The 15902-nt window shown below is 40.5% G+C and overlaps 1 protein-coding gene across 2 annotated transcripts in view; it reads left to right on the forward strand.

The window, feature by feature from the left end:
* Positions 1-9849: 9849 nt before the first annotated feature.
* SLC41A2 (solute carrier family 41 member 2) overlaps positions 9850-15902 on the forward strand; it is a 48208-nt gene continuing 42155 nt past the window's right edge. The window contains exons 1-2 of one of the 2 annotated variants that reach the window (XM_009985474.2): positions 9850-10404; positions 13043-13150. In XM_009985474.2, coding sequence (XP_009983776.1) covers positions 9850-10404; positions 13043-13150 — 663 coding nt within the window. The remainder of the gene's footprint in view (positions 10405-13042; positions 13151-15902) is intronic. The other variant, XM_086610292.1, reaches the window with a different exon arrangement.

Consider the following 15902-nt stretch of genomic DNA (forward strand, 5'->3'; position numbering starts at 1 on the left):
GCAGCGGGAAGGGGCAGCGGGAAGGCGCAGCGGGAAGGCGCAGCCCGCCGGTTCCTCAGCGCAGGCGGCGGCGGCAGGGGGGGCGGTGACAGACGGCAGGGGGGTGACGGGCGGCGGGAGCTCGCCCGGGGGTGCCGAGCCGGGCTGTAAGCGATGGCGGGGCCGGCCCCTCCGCGCCCCGTCCCGTCCTCTGCCCTCCGCAGCGCGGAGGGGCGGTTGGCGCGGCCCCTCCCTCGCCCGCCACCGGCTCAGAGCGGCCGGTGGCGGCGGCGGCGGCTGCCGCTGCTGCTGCTGCTGCTGCTGCGCATCACGGGCCACATCATCGCGGGGGCCGCCCGCCCTCCAGCGGCTTCCGCGCCTGCTCAGTGGCGGCGGCGCTCACCTAGCCCCGGAGCTGTCACCGCCGCCGGGCTGGTCCCTCCCCGCCCGCTGCCTTCTGCGCCGCGGCGATGGAGCGGCACCCCGGGCCGCTGCCGGCACCGCCCTCGCCCAGGTGAGGGGAAGGCGCGGCCCGAGGGGGCGGCGGGGGGGCGCCGGCGAGGGGAAAGGGGCCCGGGCGACCTGCCGCCCCGGGGCGAGGGAGGCGGCGGGGGCCGCGGGCGGGAAAGTTTCCTTACGCGTGGCGGAGCCGCCCGGCGCCGTCCTGCTGGCGCTGCGCCCCCCGGGAGCAACGCGCCTGCCCCGCCCCGAGTGCCGGGGGTGCCCCAGGGCTGCGGGACGCGCGGGACCGCCCGTCCCCCTCCCACGCACGGTGCCGGTGCTGGCCCCGGCCGCGGACCCCGTGCGCGGTAAGGCTCACCCCCGCCTGTCCCCCGTACTCCGGGCCCGGAGGCGGCCGCCCGCCCCCGCAGCCTCCCTCTGCCCCCTCCTTTTAGCCGCATCCCTCGCCCCGCAGCCGCCCCCCGGCGCCAGGGCAGGCTCCGCTCGTCGCCGGCCTGCCCGGTTGTCCTGCGCCCGGCCCGCGGCTGCGGAAGGGTGTGGGGCCGCCCGCGCCCCCGTTCCCTGCGCCCCTCAGACCCTCGCAGCTCTTTTCGTCGTGGGCGCGGAATTACGCGCAGCTCCAGGTGGCCCGGACAGCGAGCCTTTTCTGTCGTTTGTCTATGCGTGCGCAAGATCCGCCCAACATTTCCAGTGGCCCTTATTCCCTGGCGCTCTGTACATCCTTACGTGCTTGCGTTTCTGTTCCCACCTTTACACCTACAAAAATACGCCAGGATCTGCCACCGCGGATGCAGTTGCTAGACAAGCGTGGAACCCGCACCCGAACAGCGTACACACGGACTTCAACGATCGTCTTTTTTTAGTTTACAGGCGTTGTAATTAGCACGTGATGGTACATTTATGCCCTTTCCACACTTTTCTGCCAAAACATAGGAGCTTTTTGAGACTTACTATACTTTACTTTCTACTCTGTCGTTAATTTTCAATTAAGTTCAGGTTGTAGCTGTGTGTCTTTTTTTAATGTCAGTGAATATTATAATTACACACACACACCGCCCCCCACCCCGCTGTCCGGGATGCAGTTGTGTGTCTTCTTCACTCACATTTGGTCCTAGATTATAGACCACACTACATTAGCCAGGGTCTGGTAAATGGAACATATAAAATTAAATAATTGTTTAGTCTTAGTGTCAGGAACAAAACATCATAAATAGCTGAAAAAATGTCAGCTCATATATCTTTTCTAGGTAGAATCCTATCAGGCTTTAGTAGACATCTTAATTTAGCCTCACTTTACCGGTTCAGTAGTGCTGGTAAAAGATGAGAGCAGGTGGGAAGACCTGTTTTGGCAGTGCTCCCTGCATACACTGCCTTAAAGAGATTGTGAAACTGGAACCATAAATACTACAGTATGACTGGTAGACACTTCAGAAGGAAAGATGACAGCATATCATTTTCTTTTCAAATACCTTAGGATATTATCCACAAAAAACAATGTGAAGTCTATATCCTAGTGCCTGAGTTAATAAGCATTTCATCCCTCCTTGGTGATGATAGTGGAAACCTGTAATCAGGATCTCAAATAGTACAGCTAGGACTCTTCCTGGTAAGTACCTATTGGTTACTTGATCTGTAGAGCTGCATTATCTCTTATATTTCAAACTTTTCCACCTGTTTTTCATGGGCTGAATGTGATTTGCCTGGTATTTTTCGTATTGGTATTCCAGTTGGGTGATTTTACAACCTGACCGCATTTCACGGCCTTGCTACCTTGTTTCTGGCTCTGTTTTGGTCTCTTCTAATTGAGTTGCCTTGAAAGTGCAGAGGCAAAGCAAAACTTTTTCCAACAGCTGCTTTTCTCTTCCTTGAGGCCAAAATTGAAGGCTGCCATGTTCAGGAAGTGGAATGTAGCAATCTCAAACTTGTCTGAAAACAGAGCCTGAGGCTGACAGCTCTTCTAGTGTCTTACATTCAAGAAGACATCAGGAGGTTATTTAACCTGTTTTTTCCTCTCATTATTTTTTGTTTTGTTTCTTTGCTGTTGATTTAATCTACAACTGCCATATGATAAACACTTCTAACCAGTTTACTGCATAATATTTAAGAAATGATATATAATGCCCATGTATCTGCTTTGCATGCAACATTTGTTAATTATCAGCATGTTTTTCAGTCTTTAATACCAAAAATTAAATACCTGATATAAATAATCTTAGCCCAGCGTACCACCTTAGGTTCCAGATTCTACAAAATGGTTAATGATAACACAGTCTGTTTACTCTCTGTAGATGCTGAGCTGATACGATGTAGCTTTCACTTTCTGCTGGTATATTCACTAGGATGTGTTGATGTAAATGAGTAGCCACAGCTATGATAATGATGTCAGTGCAATACTGGGAACTTCTACGTATGCAGGACACAATAGTGGAAAAGAGGCCATGCAGATACCTGTACCACCTGTGTAAATATTATTCTGAACTTATAAAAGTCCCCAAAACCTCACATTTCAATCTTCACAGAATCTTAGGATTGTTGAGATCAGAAGGGATCTCTGGAAACAATCCAGTCAACCACCTCTGCTCAATGTAGGGTCAAGTAGAACAAGTTGCTTAGGACCATGTCCAGTTTGGTTTCAAATATCACCAAGAATGGAGAGTCCATAACCTGTTTGGACCAGTGTTCAACCACTCTCACAGTAAACCAAAACTTTTTCTTATGTTTAAATGAAATTTCCTGTGTTTCAATGTCTCCCCTGCCTCTCATCCTTTCACTGAAAAGAGTCTGGCTTTGTCTTTGAAGCCAGAAAAGAATCCAGCTTCATCTTTGCTTATTATGGCAAAATATTAAAGCTCGGTATTTCTTCAATGTTTCATATTATTTTCCTGAATATCCCTTTCCAAGACTCATTCTTGTACTGAGAGGTGTGTCTCAGGCAGGCATGTTTAAGCTATTGCGTTTTGTACTTAGAAGTGCAATACAGAGGTTGTTCTTGCTTTAAAAGATTACCTGTAAAAAATGTTTACAGCTTTTAGGAAAAACGGGTTTTGACCATAATATGATTAGATTTAGATCCTGTGAAAGCCCCAAGTATTATTTAGATAAGTGTTATCTTTGGTTTTATTAGCTAAACTCTGAAACAAATTAATTTTCTTAGAATCATAGAATCATAGAATCATAGAATCGTTAGGGCTGGAAGGGACCTTCAAAGGTCATCTAGTCCAACCCCCCTGCAAGGAACAGGGATATCTCCAACTAGATCAGGTTGCTCAGGGCCTCATCCAACCGGGCCTTGAATGTCTCCAGGGATGGAGCATCCACCACCTCTCTGGGCAACCTGTTCCAGTGTTCTACAACTCTCATGGTAAAAAATTTTTTCCTAATATCCAACCTGAATCTACCTCCCTCTATTTTAAAACCATTACCCCTTGTCCTATCACAACTGGCCCTCCTGAACAGCCTCTCCCCATCTTTCTTGTAGGCCCCCTTGAGGTACTGGAAGACCGCTATAAGGTCACCCCGGAGCCTCCTCTTCTCCAGGCTGAACAGCCCCAACTCTTTCAGCCTGTCCTCATAGGAAAGGTGCTCCAGCCCTCTTATCATCTTCGTGGCCCTCCTCTGGACCCTCTCCAACTGGTCCATGTCCTTCTTATGTTGGGGACTCCAGAACTGGACGCAATACTCCAAGTGAGGTCTCACGAGGGCAGAGTAGAGGGGGAGAATCACCTCCCTTGACCTGCTGGCCACGTTCCTCTTGATGCAGCCCAGGACGCGGTTGGCCTTCTGGGCCGCAAGAGCACATTGCCGGCTCATATTGAGCTTCTCGTCCACCAGTACTCCCAAGTCCTTCTCCTCAGGGCTGCTCACGATCCATTCTCCGCCCAGTCTGTATTTGTGCCTGGGATTACCATGACCCAGATGTAGGACCTTGCACTTGGCCTGGTTAAACTTCATGAGGTTGGTACGGGCCCACCTCTCCAGCCTGTCGAGGTCCCTCTGGATGGCATCCCTCCCTTCCAGCGTGTCGACGGCACCACACAGCTTGGTGTCATCGGCGAACTTGCTGAGGGTGCACTCCATGCCACTGTCCACGTCACCGACAAAGATGTTGAAGAGGGCCGGGCCCAACACGGACCCCTGAGGGACGCCACTCGTGACCGGTCTCCACATGGACATTGAGCCGTTGACCACTACTCTCTGAGTACGGCCATTGAGCCAATTCCTTATCCACCGAGTGGTCCATCCATCAAACCCATGCCTCTCTAGTTTAGAGAGAAGAATGTCGTGCGGGACAGTGTCAAAAGCTTTGCACAAGTCCAGGTAGATGACATCCATTGGTCGACCCTTGTCCACCGATGTTGTCACCCCATCATAAAAGGCCACCAAGTTGGTCAGGCACGATCTGCCTTTGGTGAAGCCAAAGACTTAGACTTTGATAAATATTTGTTTTAGCCTATTGGAATGCTGAATCTATAAATAAAGTTTCATACTCGATGATTCGCCACTCTTTCTCCTTCCTCTTTTTTAGAAGGTACTTAAAAAAGCACAATGATTTAATTACTAATTGTTTTCATGCTTTAAATAAATTATCAGCAGCCTAATCACTAAATAGTCAAATTTAGCTGTAGAATCCAGTCCCTTAACCTGCTGGTGCTGTATGTTCTTTAAATCTTAGGAAAGTATGGAGGAAGCATCTCCTTCCCATGCTCTTGAGAACTGAATCAGGAGTGTGTCTGAAGCAATGCTGGCAATTTGTTTGGGTATTAATGAAGATCATTCTTGCTGCCTCTTCCTGAACAGTTACATGTTACTTGTCGTCTTCATCTTCCTCAGATGAATCAAGACCAATCAAGCCAATCGAAGGAGAAGGATGAAAAAATGTGATAATGGTCAGGTGTTCAGATTCATAGCTGAAGTATCTGAGAGTTTTCTAAAGCAGCTATTAATTTCCAGAAGTCAGCATCTTTTCCAGCTCATGGTCCTGTCTGTTTTCCACATCATCTGCTTCTGTCTGTCCATTTTCCACATCACATATACTGTCTCCGCGTGTATTTTTACAGTTGCTGTAAGCATCGATTGTATTAATTCTTATGGGGAAAATGGGTTCATTATCTGTTGGATTGCTAAGTGTCTCACTTTTCAGGAACTCATCGTCAGCAAGCAGCAGGGTGTGGCTGTATTTGCTATTTGTGTGTGTTTGCAGGACTGTTTATTTATGCTTCTGTATGTTTGCAGGACTGAGAAAGAGAAGTGAATAATACACAGTAATTGTTCTGTGTTATAAAATGTATGAAGGACAAGGATAAACTATTAAAAGCAGGTACTTAGGAAACAATAAAGAAGAGGATATTATATTCGTAATCTGGGCATAGCTCATTATTTTGCTTGTAGGAACAATGACAAGGTGTCCTTTCATTTCATGTATAACATGCCAGGTAGGATAAATTTGCAGCTGCTTCCTGGCTTTTCAAAGGATCTTTTTCTCTCCCTTTTCTTTTTTTTTAGCACCTCACCTTTCTCTGTATCCTCCTGATTATATGGCAAGAAACCAGATTCACTTATCTTCTCTTTCTACAGAAACTGGGGATGGTATTTTTGAGATTTTTACCTCCTTTTCCTCGTAAGAGTTATGGGAGTAGAGCTTGCTGCTTTAGCTGGCTATATCTTTTCTAGACAACACAATAAAATTGGCATTGTTCTTGTCAGTGATAAAGCTTCTTAGACAGTTCTTGTCCCTGAGATCATACTTTTCCTTAGATGGTTTGCTGCATTTTATAGGTACAAAAAAAACTGAAAGTACAGCAGTATTAGCATCCTGTAACTCAGGATAAAATTATTGCATCAGATGACATTTGGAAAATCATCTTTATTGGAATAGGTTTTTAGAAATGAATAGTTACATTCAAAAGGCTTCATAATTATCTCCTCTCTGTATGCTCTGAGGAAGTAATTACTGTTCCCTCAATAGTATATTTTTCCAGTTTGTCTTCCTAAATTCTCATTTTTTGGCATTTATCATTAGCTCACTTTTTGTCATTCCAAGTCTTTTTGGTAGGAAAAACATAAATGACTGTCATCCAAACTACTTTGTACTATTTCATCTGTTAGCCGCCTGTGCCAACCTCTTCCTCTGTTTGTAACTTGCTAGTTGACCAAATAATTTTTCTGTTGCTCTTTTTTTCCTTTTAAGTGCTATTTCTATTTGTTAACACTTTCTCACACTAAATGAAACCACAATCTTCCCAGAAGATTTGTTTCTTAAAAAAAAAAAAAAAAGATAGTAAAAACTTAAAAGGAAAAAATTCTATATGTTAGAAAAATGTGGTTAACTAACCCAAATATTTTTGGCCAGAGTTCCAGACTAATGAATAATTTCCGTGAGTCACTGGTCTAGCACTCTGGTGATGTGACTGGAGGACATATTGGAGAAACCACAATGAGAGCCAGCCTCTGCCTTGTTAAAGCTATTGGGAAATTTTCTCAATATATTTCCCTGTGAGTGAAATAAAATCCTTCATTTGTTACTCCACCTCTCCTCAAAAAAAACCCCAAATACCACCCCCAAAAAACCCCAGTGAGCTTGCTGTGAGTCTAAGTACATATCTTTCATCACAGACACTTTTACATCTTAATTCTACATCCCACTCTTGAATTCTGTCAAAAAGTTGCTCTAATCTAGATGTTTCTTGTGACCAACTGAAACTCAGCGATCCAAAGATTTTCCCGCTCTAAGCTTCGTAAGTAGTGTGTCACTTCCCATCGTCATAAATCTCTTGGCAACCTTCAGCACCCTAGACTATACCCTTCCTGAAATTTTAGTTTCCCTCAGTTTCCATGAACTTCTCTTCTTTTGTATTTCACTTAATCCTTCTATAAAGCTCTTAGCTGTTGTCACAGAAGTTGATAATAGTTAGTTTGCTAGTTTAATGTGACATCTGCTTCTGCTTGTCTTTTTTTATGCACCGATTCTTTTCTTTTGCTTAGATAATGCCAACTTTTGTCCAGGAAGAGACAAAATTAGCTCTTCTTGTTCTGTCTTTCTGTAGCACTTAACAGAGCACCAGTTTGGCCTGTGGTTAGAGCTCCTCTGGGGTAGCAGCAAAAGTTGTTTTGTTAGTCCTAATTAAAGTGTGTAGAAACCAGAATTGAAGCCTAGGAGTTTTTATGCACTTTATGCTAAAAGGTTCATGGTAGCACAATCCACTACAGAGAGGGAAAAGATATTGCAGAAATCTTGATTACTTAAATTCCTCTGTTGGTCTTGTGGAAAAAAGAATGCTTTTTCTTGCAAAACTTGACTTTTTTCTAAATCAAGCGATAAACTCCATTGTCATTTTAAAAATATTTGTTTCTTGGTCAGAGCTCCCTTGGATAAAGCCACTGATAGAGGGAAAATCTTCATGTTGCATCTGAGTTGTCTCTTCACTCACAAAAACAAACTAATTTTGTGACCAGCAGGACTTTTGAAGTGACTTGCTGTGGCCGTATATGAGTGAATTATCCTAACTAATGTTTGAAGATGCCTTACAGCAAGGGCACAAATTTGGTTCTTTTATAAGGTTGTTAGTTACTCAAAACTTTGGCATCCCTACTCTCTGTCAAAACTATTGGAAATTGCTCCAGAAATATTGGGTGACTTAAAAACATTGAAACGGAGGAAGGGCAAGTGTAGGCATGATAACATAAGTGATATGATCTTAGAAGCCTCGTTTTCTTAGGAAAAATAGATTAAAAATCCTCTAGCCCTGAACTATTTTTATTTAAGCAGTCTGTAAAAATATGTTTTCCCAACTTTGGATAGATAGTGTCTTGATCTTGTGATTGTGTTACCCTGCATCATGCTGATGTGGTCTGCCTGACCTTTGTTTCTTTGTTATGCCAATCATTTACCTGTATTCATGGAGTCTAGTGATAAATACCTAAGTCAACAAAGCTTCAAGTCAAATGAAAACTGTTATTCTTTTAGTAAATTGCCATAATTATTATCACAACATGAAAGCTGAAGAAGAGAAAGGTAAAGTGGTTTCTGATGGAGAAAATGTCAAACGTCTGGAGGCTGCCAATATGTAATTGTTTAATTTTCTTCTGTAGTGGAAATTTAAAAGTAGAAATAAATATACATTAAATCACATTTAGCATAAAAGAGATATTGTATGTGCATGCTTTGCAGAAAGCAAAACAAACCGACCACATCAAGTGTTAATATTCATCAAGTAATTACATTTTAGTGGTTACTAGAGATCAAAATAGCCTGTCTTTCAGGAAATATCTGCAACTTATACCTCATGCAAAATTAAATTAAAATTTAATTATCCTAACTCCTAACATTTTTTCTAGTTTTAATTAAATTTTAATATGCCATATTTATTAATACAGTACTGCAGTTTTATTTTTAAATAAGACTAGTTTAAACTATTTTAGACTAATTGGTCTGAATTTCATTACTGTCTCCTTTCCTTGATATTATAGTATTTTATGAAGAAATGTCTAGTTTTATTATATATGTAGTAGCTCTTTACATTTAACATAATTTATATGCTTGCTTCGGAGAAAATTCAGTTCCTATGATTTTAAATCAGCATGCTTTTGGATTGTACGTATCAATATTGGTTTGTCATCTTTTTATGGGTATGGAGGGCAGGGACTGTTGACACATAAGGCCTTTGCCACCCAGAATATTGCTCTGGGCTTACCACCTGTGATAGCATTTTGAAAGTTAGGTTTTTTCCTCCTCTTTTTTTCCATGCTCCTTGCCATCAGCATAGAGAGGGAAGAACACCAGTGGCCCTGCAGTGCATCATGTGGGTTCCATTTGTCCGTACCCTTGCACCTTGCAGAAATATAGTTCTCTGGGGACCTTCTGCTTTCAAGGCCACTGGAAGTCTAGGGTTACACACAGTATCTGTCTGAAGACTTCGACTTCCTGGGCTTTAAAAAGGCAAAAGCTAGGTCCAAGTCAATTCAATTACAGTCTGCATTGCTGTCGCTTTCTTTCGCTGGAAAGTACACTGGTTTGTGAAACTTCCTCAGCCGCCAACTTTCCTTTTTTATCTTGTAATTTCTTTCAACTTAGGAAGTTGAAGATTGGAGGAGATTGGTGTTTCTACAAATACTTGCTTTGAAAAGATACTGGGCGATCTGAAAATTTAAACCGGTATCTTGTGTCTTCTGTAGAGTTAAAATACTTTAAAGCTTGAATATATACTTTTTACTTTTTTGCAGATGCAGTCTTGCTTATGGAATTGTTGAAGATCTGAGATCAAAGAAAAAGCATTTTTGCATGCAAAAAAGGATCATTTTGATTTATCTGTTTTAAAATCATCAAGTGTGGTACTTGATGGCTCATCTACAAGATTTCTTCACTGACGTCTGAAGAACAAAGTGCTTTTCAACCTGCACTTCTGTAGCACTATGACTAACTGTAAAGGCAGATCTACCATCTCCAAAACAAATAGCAAAGTTCATGACAGAGAAGGTTTTGTAAACTGGACCATAAATCTTAATACAATTCAGTCTGATAAATTTTTAAGACTGCTTTTGAGTATGGTTCCTGTTGTTTACCAAATAAACCAGGATGAAAGACACAAAAAAGTCAACGGTGTCTGGCAAGATGGACTACCACCAGCAGGACACAATTTTAATGTTAGGTCAGAACAGCACACAGAGTACCATCACTTCTCAGAACCAAGTTTTCATGGTAGTAATGGACACAGCCCATCTAGCTGTAGCCCGAAATATGATGATTTTACCAGTTATAATTACTGTGATGGAATGGACACTTCAGAAACAGATGCCATGTTGCAGGAAGACAACCTATCTAGTGACAGTAATGAAGATGTCATTGTGGAAGGAAGTAGAAAACAACCCAAAGAATCTAGTAGTATTATGGCATTACAGATACTCGTACCTTTTTTGCTAGCAGGATTTGGAACTGTTTCTGCTGGCATGGTTTTGGATATTGTTCAGGTTGGTGTTTGCTTTGAAAGATGTTTTTTTAACAGGTAGTTTGTGGGGTTTATAATTCTAACACGCGATATAGTAGATATTTACAATATTGATCAATTAGATCTGTATATGGTTGTGCTACTATGAACTTCTTTCCCTCAAACTTCATCTTAAACAGTTCCAATGTTTAATTGGAAGTTTAATGTTTAATTCAAGTCTTGGTAAGCGCTGTTGCTTCGCCACAGTGATCTGGTGAATTGAACTGTTACCTTCTGCTTTAGCTAAGTATGGAAATATAATAATGGTTCAAAGTTTTGTTGACACTAATAAACGTATACATAGTCAAGCGGGAGTTGTAATTAACCATGATGCCGCAATACGTAAGAGTTTAAAGAGTTTAAAAAGATTAGAAGAATTTATTGCATTATCTCATCTCCTTGTGTGTGTCAAGTCTATGCAAATTCTGAATCACTGTGTAGATTTGGTCCATGATAATGCACAAGGTATATGAAAATGTACATTACCTTCCTATGTTATATGAAATTCATATGAATTGATCTAGAGCTTTTTTGAATATTCAGGTGTATGTAAGTGACTTTTTTATATAATATTAGTTGTACTTAACACTCAGAATTACTAGGTCCAGAGAAGTCAGATGATCTTGGTGTGCAGTAGCAGGTTTAACTGATGGTGGTTATTCAGGACTAAGATAAAATAGAAATTTATCTGAATTTTAAGACTTAAGTTTAATAATATTTTTAAAACCTGTTTAGGAGTATTATATCATCATTATATCATCATTTTAGTGGAGTTAAAAGTAACAGTTGCCTATGAAATAATTCTTTTTGCAGTGATATTTGAAGAAAATTCTGAAGAAATTAGCAGTTAAAAAAAGTTTATTGAACTAGCTTATTTTCTTACCTTCTTTTTTTTTTTTCATTTTGAAGGCTATATTTACTTTTATTTCCTACCTAATTTTTGTTTTTTTTTTTTTTAAAAATCAAAATTTCTTATAAATACATATCTCATGGATTCTCTCTTCCTGTATGAGTAGATTCACAAAACATTATTCAAAAATTTGAAATAACCACAGTATTCAAAAGCAAAGACAGTAAAGAAATTAGTCTGGTTTTTTTTTCTTTTCTTTTGGTTTGTTTCATTCAGCATTAGGGTTTTCTTTAGCTACGCTTAAGGGTTTACAAAGTGAATTTAAAGAGGAGTAAGAGGTAACCATCTTTGTCATTCAGAATCTTGAGTGTAAAGGAAGCTTGGACTTCAGTCAATTGCAATGAAAAGACACTTTTGTACATCAAGAAAAAGGAAAATAAAAATCGACATGCAATCTTTACTGCTTCCTTGCACTGTTTTACACCAATCTTGCCCTTTGTTCATTTACATCTTTACTAGTCATTCTTTGTACAGATGCTTTGTTTTTACACTGTTAATATATGATTTACTTCGTGATACAGCATAATGATCAGCCAAAAGAGGCAGTTGTGCCTACTGCCACTGCTGGCTTCTAATCAAATGTTTTACCTTGCTTTTCTTCCCTTGAGGGAGCATTAAGTGTTTGTATGTCTAGTTTTTGAGCTGGACTGAGATATGTCTTGATTTTTCCTTCCGTATTACTTTTCATCTTGATTAGTTTCCCAGTCCAGCTCAGCATGAATGAGAGAGATGTGACACAAAGGCAAAAATAAATAGCTAGTGTCAGTACTTTTTCATCTTAAAATAAGCATTAAACTGTGATGTCAGTAAAGCAGGATTTTGAAATGTGACAGAACATGTTTTGAAAATGAAAATTTGAAGACAACAAAGTATTCTAAGCTTGTTTTTTACAAATCATTTCATGGCTATTCTTTCCCAGTAGTAAATACATATGTAACTTCACATATAGGAAATTCTCAGAATCTTGCTTACATTTGAGAATTGAATCTTTTAATTTTAATTAAAATAATAATTTAAATGATTGCAAATCCCTGAATGCAAACAAAATTTATGGTTTTGTTAGTTTAGTTAAAGTTGGTTAATGATTACGAATTAAATACATGGATTGACAGACATACAAAGTAGCACATTTCTGTGCTGAGAATGCAGTTCACAAAAAAATTACAGGAGATTTTGTTTGCTTTATAAAGTTTGGATTTTGAAAACTGTACTCTTCTAAATTTCACACTTAGAAGTAAACGAATAAAGAGAAGCTTTTTTCACTTGCAGGCTCTGTTAATTTGACAACTAATTCCTTGCTGATTTTTTGTGAGGTTTCTACACAGCTGGAAGGGAAAAGATGAAAATATTATTGATAATAATTAGAGCAGAATTCAAGAGCAGTCATAACACCTGGTACTGTTTCAAAGTAATGAAAAAAAAAAAAGACTTGAAATTGATGACATCTTTTATTAAACAGGTTTGTTTTAAGGCCAAGTTTTGTATCTCTTACTTTTGGTATTCTCATCTTTGAAGTAGTAATATGCAGTCATAAATCTGTTTTATCTAGATAGATAGCAGTTCTGGCCTTAGATCTTCAGGTCTAATATAAAAAGATTGATTCTTTTTTTTTAGAGGCTTAACTTATGAGTTACAGAATTTTTTTAATACTTTGCGGATGGTCTAAAGAGAATTTTTTAGTTGAATGTTTCCCCTTCTATCCTTTTGATAGCATTGGGATGTGTTCAAGAATGTTACTGAAGTTTTTATCTTGGTTCCTGCACTTCTTGGTCTCAAAGGAAATTTGGAAATGACCTTGGCATCCCGGTTGTCAACTGCTGTAAGTAACTTTCTTATCCCCTTTGCTCTTCAGATATATGTTGTAAATATTTCGAAATGAAAGCAAATCTTTGGAACACAAATGTTTTATATTTATGGCTTAATCTGGCTGTTAGGGGACTCTTTAAATCTGTTATTAACTTGGCAAAGTTAAAAAGGTGACCCTCTTCTAATCTCCACACAGCAAAATTTTACTTCTTTCGTCTATTCTGAGTTAACATTCAGAACAGATAAAGTAGATTTTTGAGATTTACATGTGTATTCTGTAAGGTTGACAGATCTTTTGGCCTTGATGGGATTTAATAGACTAACAAAATGTGTACATTTTGGACACATTTTTCTAAATACCACTTGTGTGGCACCAAAATAAGCTAACATTGCTACTCCAGACCTTTGTTGATCAAACTATAAGAAACTCTTCTGTAGCTTTCTGACTAAATAATTTTGTTCGTTTTTTGCTGTGGTGTAGTTTTGGAGATCTGCTTATTTGTGTGTGTGTGTGAACAATATAACAGCATAACTACGTTTTTTCTGTCTTCTTTCTTGACTATATTTGTCATAGTTCTTTTCTACATCTCAGGGGATGTTCCATTCCTTCCCTTTTCTAGCTTAAGCCAGCCAGATTACCTTACCACACAGCTTTTTTGTGTGTGTGTGAATAACTATAGGGAACAGAATGTTCTCATAATATGGCTAAACAATTTCTGGTACCTGAACTGAGTCTCTCTGTAAGACACTGCCTAATGCAGTGTTTCTGCTTTGCAAGACAATTTTTCCTTTCTCCCACAAGACCCCCACTCTCTGCCTGTTCCTGCTTGAATGAATCTTTCTGGAAAATGTTTGGTCAAAGGTGTATATAACTGCACATGAGACTTTACTATGGCTTTCTAGTATAGCACTTCCCTAGTCTTCTCCAAAATTGTTCTTGAAACTTTCTAGGTTTATATGTATTTATTTTTCTTGCAGTGTCAGATTTAGGCCTCACAGTCGAAATCTGTGAGGTCTGAATTATGATCAATGACTGTGTCCTAGTATTTCTCCTTCTAGTGGTTATTTCCAACTGTCACTCCCATCTTATTGGTCCATAAGTGCATGACCTTGCATTTCTATTGTTGACTTTCATCTGTTTTCGTTGCTGTAATCCTCTAGGTCAGCCGGTTTTTGTACGATATTACAATGCTTTGTATTGACAAGGTCTCCCAGTTTCCTGTCATTAATAAATTTCATTGCCACCTTATATTGAGTTATTGCCCAAATGCACATCGTGATGGAAATAGCCTTAGCAGTCCTGCAAAGGTTTGCTTGTGTCATGCCATTATAGAAATTGATTACTTTTGCCCTGTACCCATTCTTTCATAAGTAAGAATTGACATGCTTTGTTGTATCCTTGTCAATGGCAGCCTGAACTATTCAGTCTTATATTCTGTTTAATTTTAATGCTCTTACTTTTCTGAGTATTTTTACTGTTTCTTAACACTATTTTGTGTTTAAGCCTTACTGTCTTTACTGTCCGGCATGAATACTTTTGCCTTTTATCTTACTTTTTTTTCATTTTGACCCATTGCTTGATTTGTTCCTGACTGGTATAGTTCATGGCCTGAGGACTGAAAGTGCTTGTATTGCACAGTTAAAAATACACCAAGTCCAAGATCTTACTGAAGGCTTTAAAAAAGCGGGTCAGGATCAGCTCCACCACTTCTGCTTCAGTTAATGGGATTGTTGTTTTTTTGTCTCAATTGAGCTTATAACCTTTGCCAGATCATGACTCCCAAACTTCTTCTCTGGGCTCACCAATGACCGATTTCCCCATCTTCACCAATGCCATCTCATTTGGGAACCTCGCAGGTTTCAGGGCCCATTTGGAAAAGGATCATGCAGACCCTTTTTCTGCACTGGGAATCCTGACCTCAGTTCATGTTATTCACCAACTGTCAAAAGTCAAGGAGTTGATCTCCCTCACACACACTGAAGGAGGATACTGGAGTTTCCACAACACTGGCTGCATATTCAATGGTTAACTAAAGTTGACATCATGAGATTCAGGCCACTCCCTCTTAGCCCAAAAGGGCATTCTTAAGAGTATCCCATTAAATGTGTGATAACATGATCTGTAGATGTCTTGAACATGATTTTTCAGAGCCAATTTGTCCATTTGGAGGCCAAGCTCCTCCCAAGACTCAAACTTAACAGCCCAATCTGAGAGGGCTTAGTTTGAGGAGTGTTACCAGTGCAACTTACCACTGTCATCAAGTCTCACCAAGACATAAATCAGCTGATGCTTCAAAGGTTTTTACTCAAGCATGCCGTGAAGGCTTCCTCCCCAGTACCAGAAATTGTTGTATGTCTGTCTTGGCCAAATCGTGTTAGTTGGCTCTGTTCATGTCCTTCCACCATGAAGGTTAATTAACTAGCTACAAAGAGGTCAGTGAAGTGCACGTATCTTTAGACAATGCTATGTGGCGTGTGAGAGCTTCAGTTTCTTTGGCATTGCCTGAAGTCACAGTCACGGCACCACTGGCACCAAGTTATTTCCCAGCTTTGCATCAACAGACTTCTTATTGTATTTTTTTTCGTTATTTGTTTGCTTGTTTGCTGTTGTCTCTAATTTCCTTGTATGAACTGTTTTCTTCAAGAATCATGGCAGATCCTGGACTGAGTTACACAGGTGATTGAAATACTTTCCAGGACTTCCTTAGTCATATCATAGTTTCATTGGACATCCTTCACCGGAACGAGTTAGAGGCTTGTTATGG

This window comes from Tauraco erythrolophus, chromosome 4 (assembly GCF_009769465.1).
Source record: "Tauraco erythrolophus isolate bTauEry1 chromosome 4, bTauEry1.pri, whole genome shotgun sequence".
Lineage (NCBI taxonomy): Eukaryota > Metazoa > Chordata > Aves > Musophagiformes > Musophagidae > Tauraco > Tauraco erythrolophus.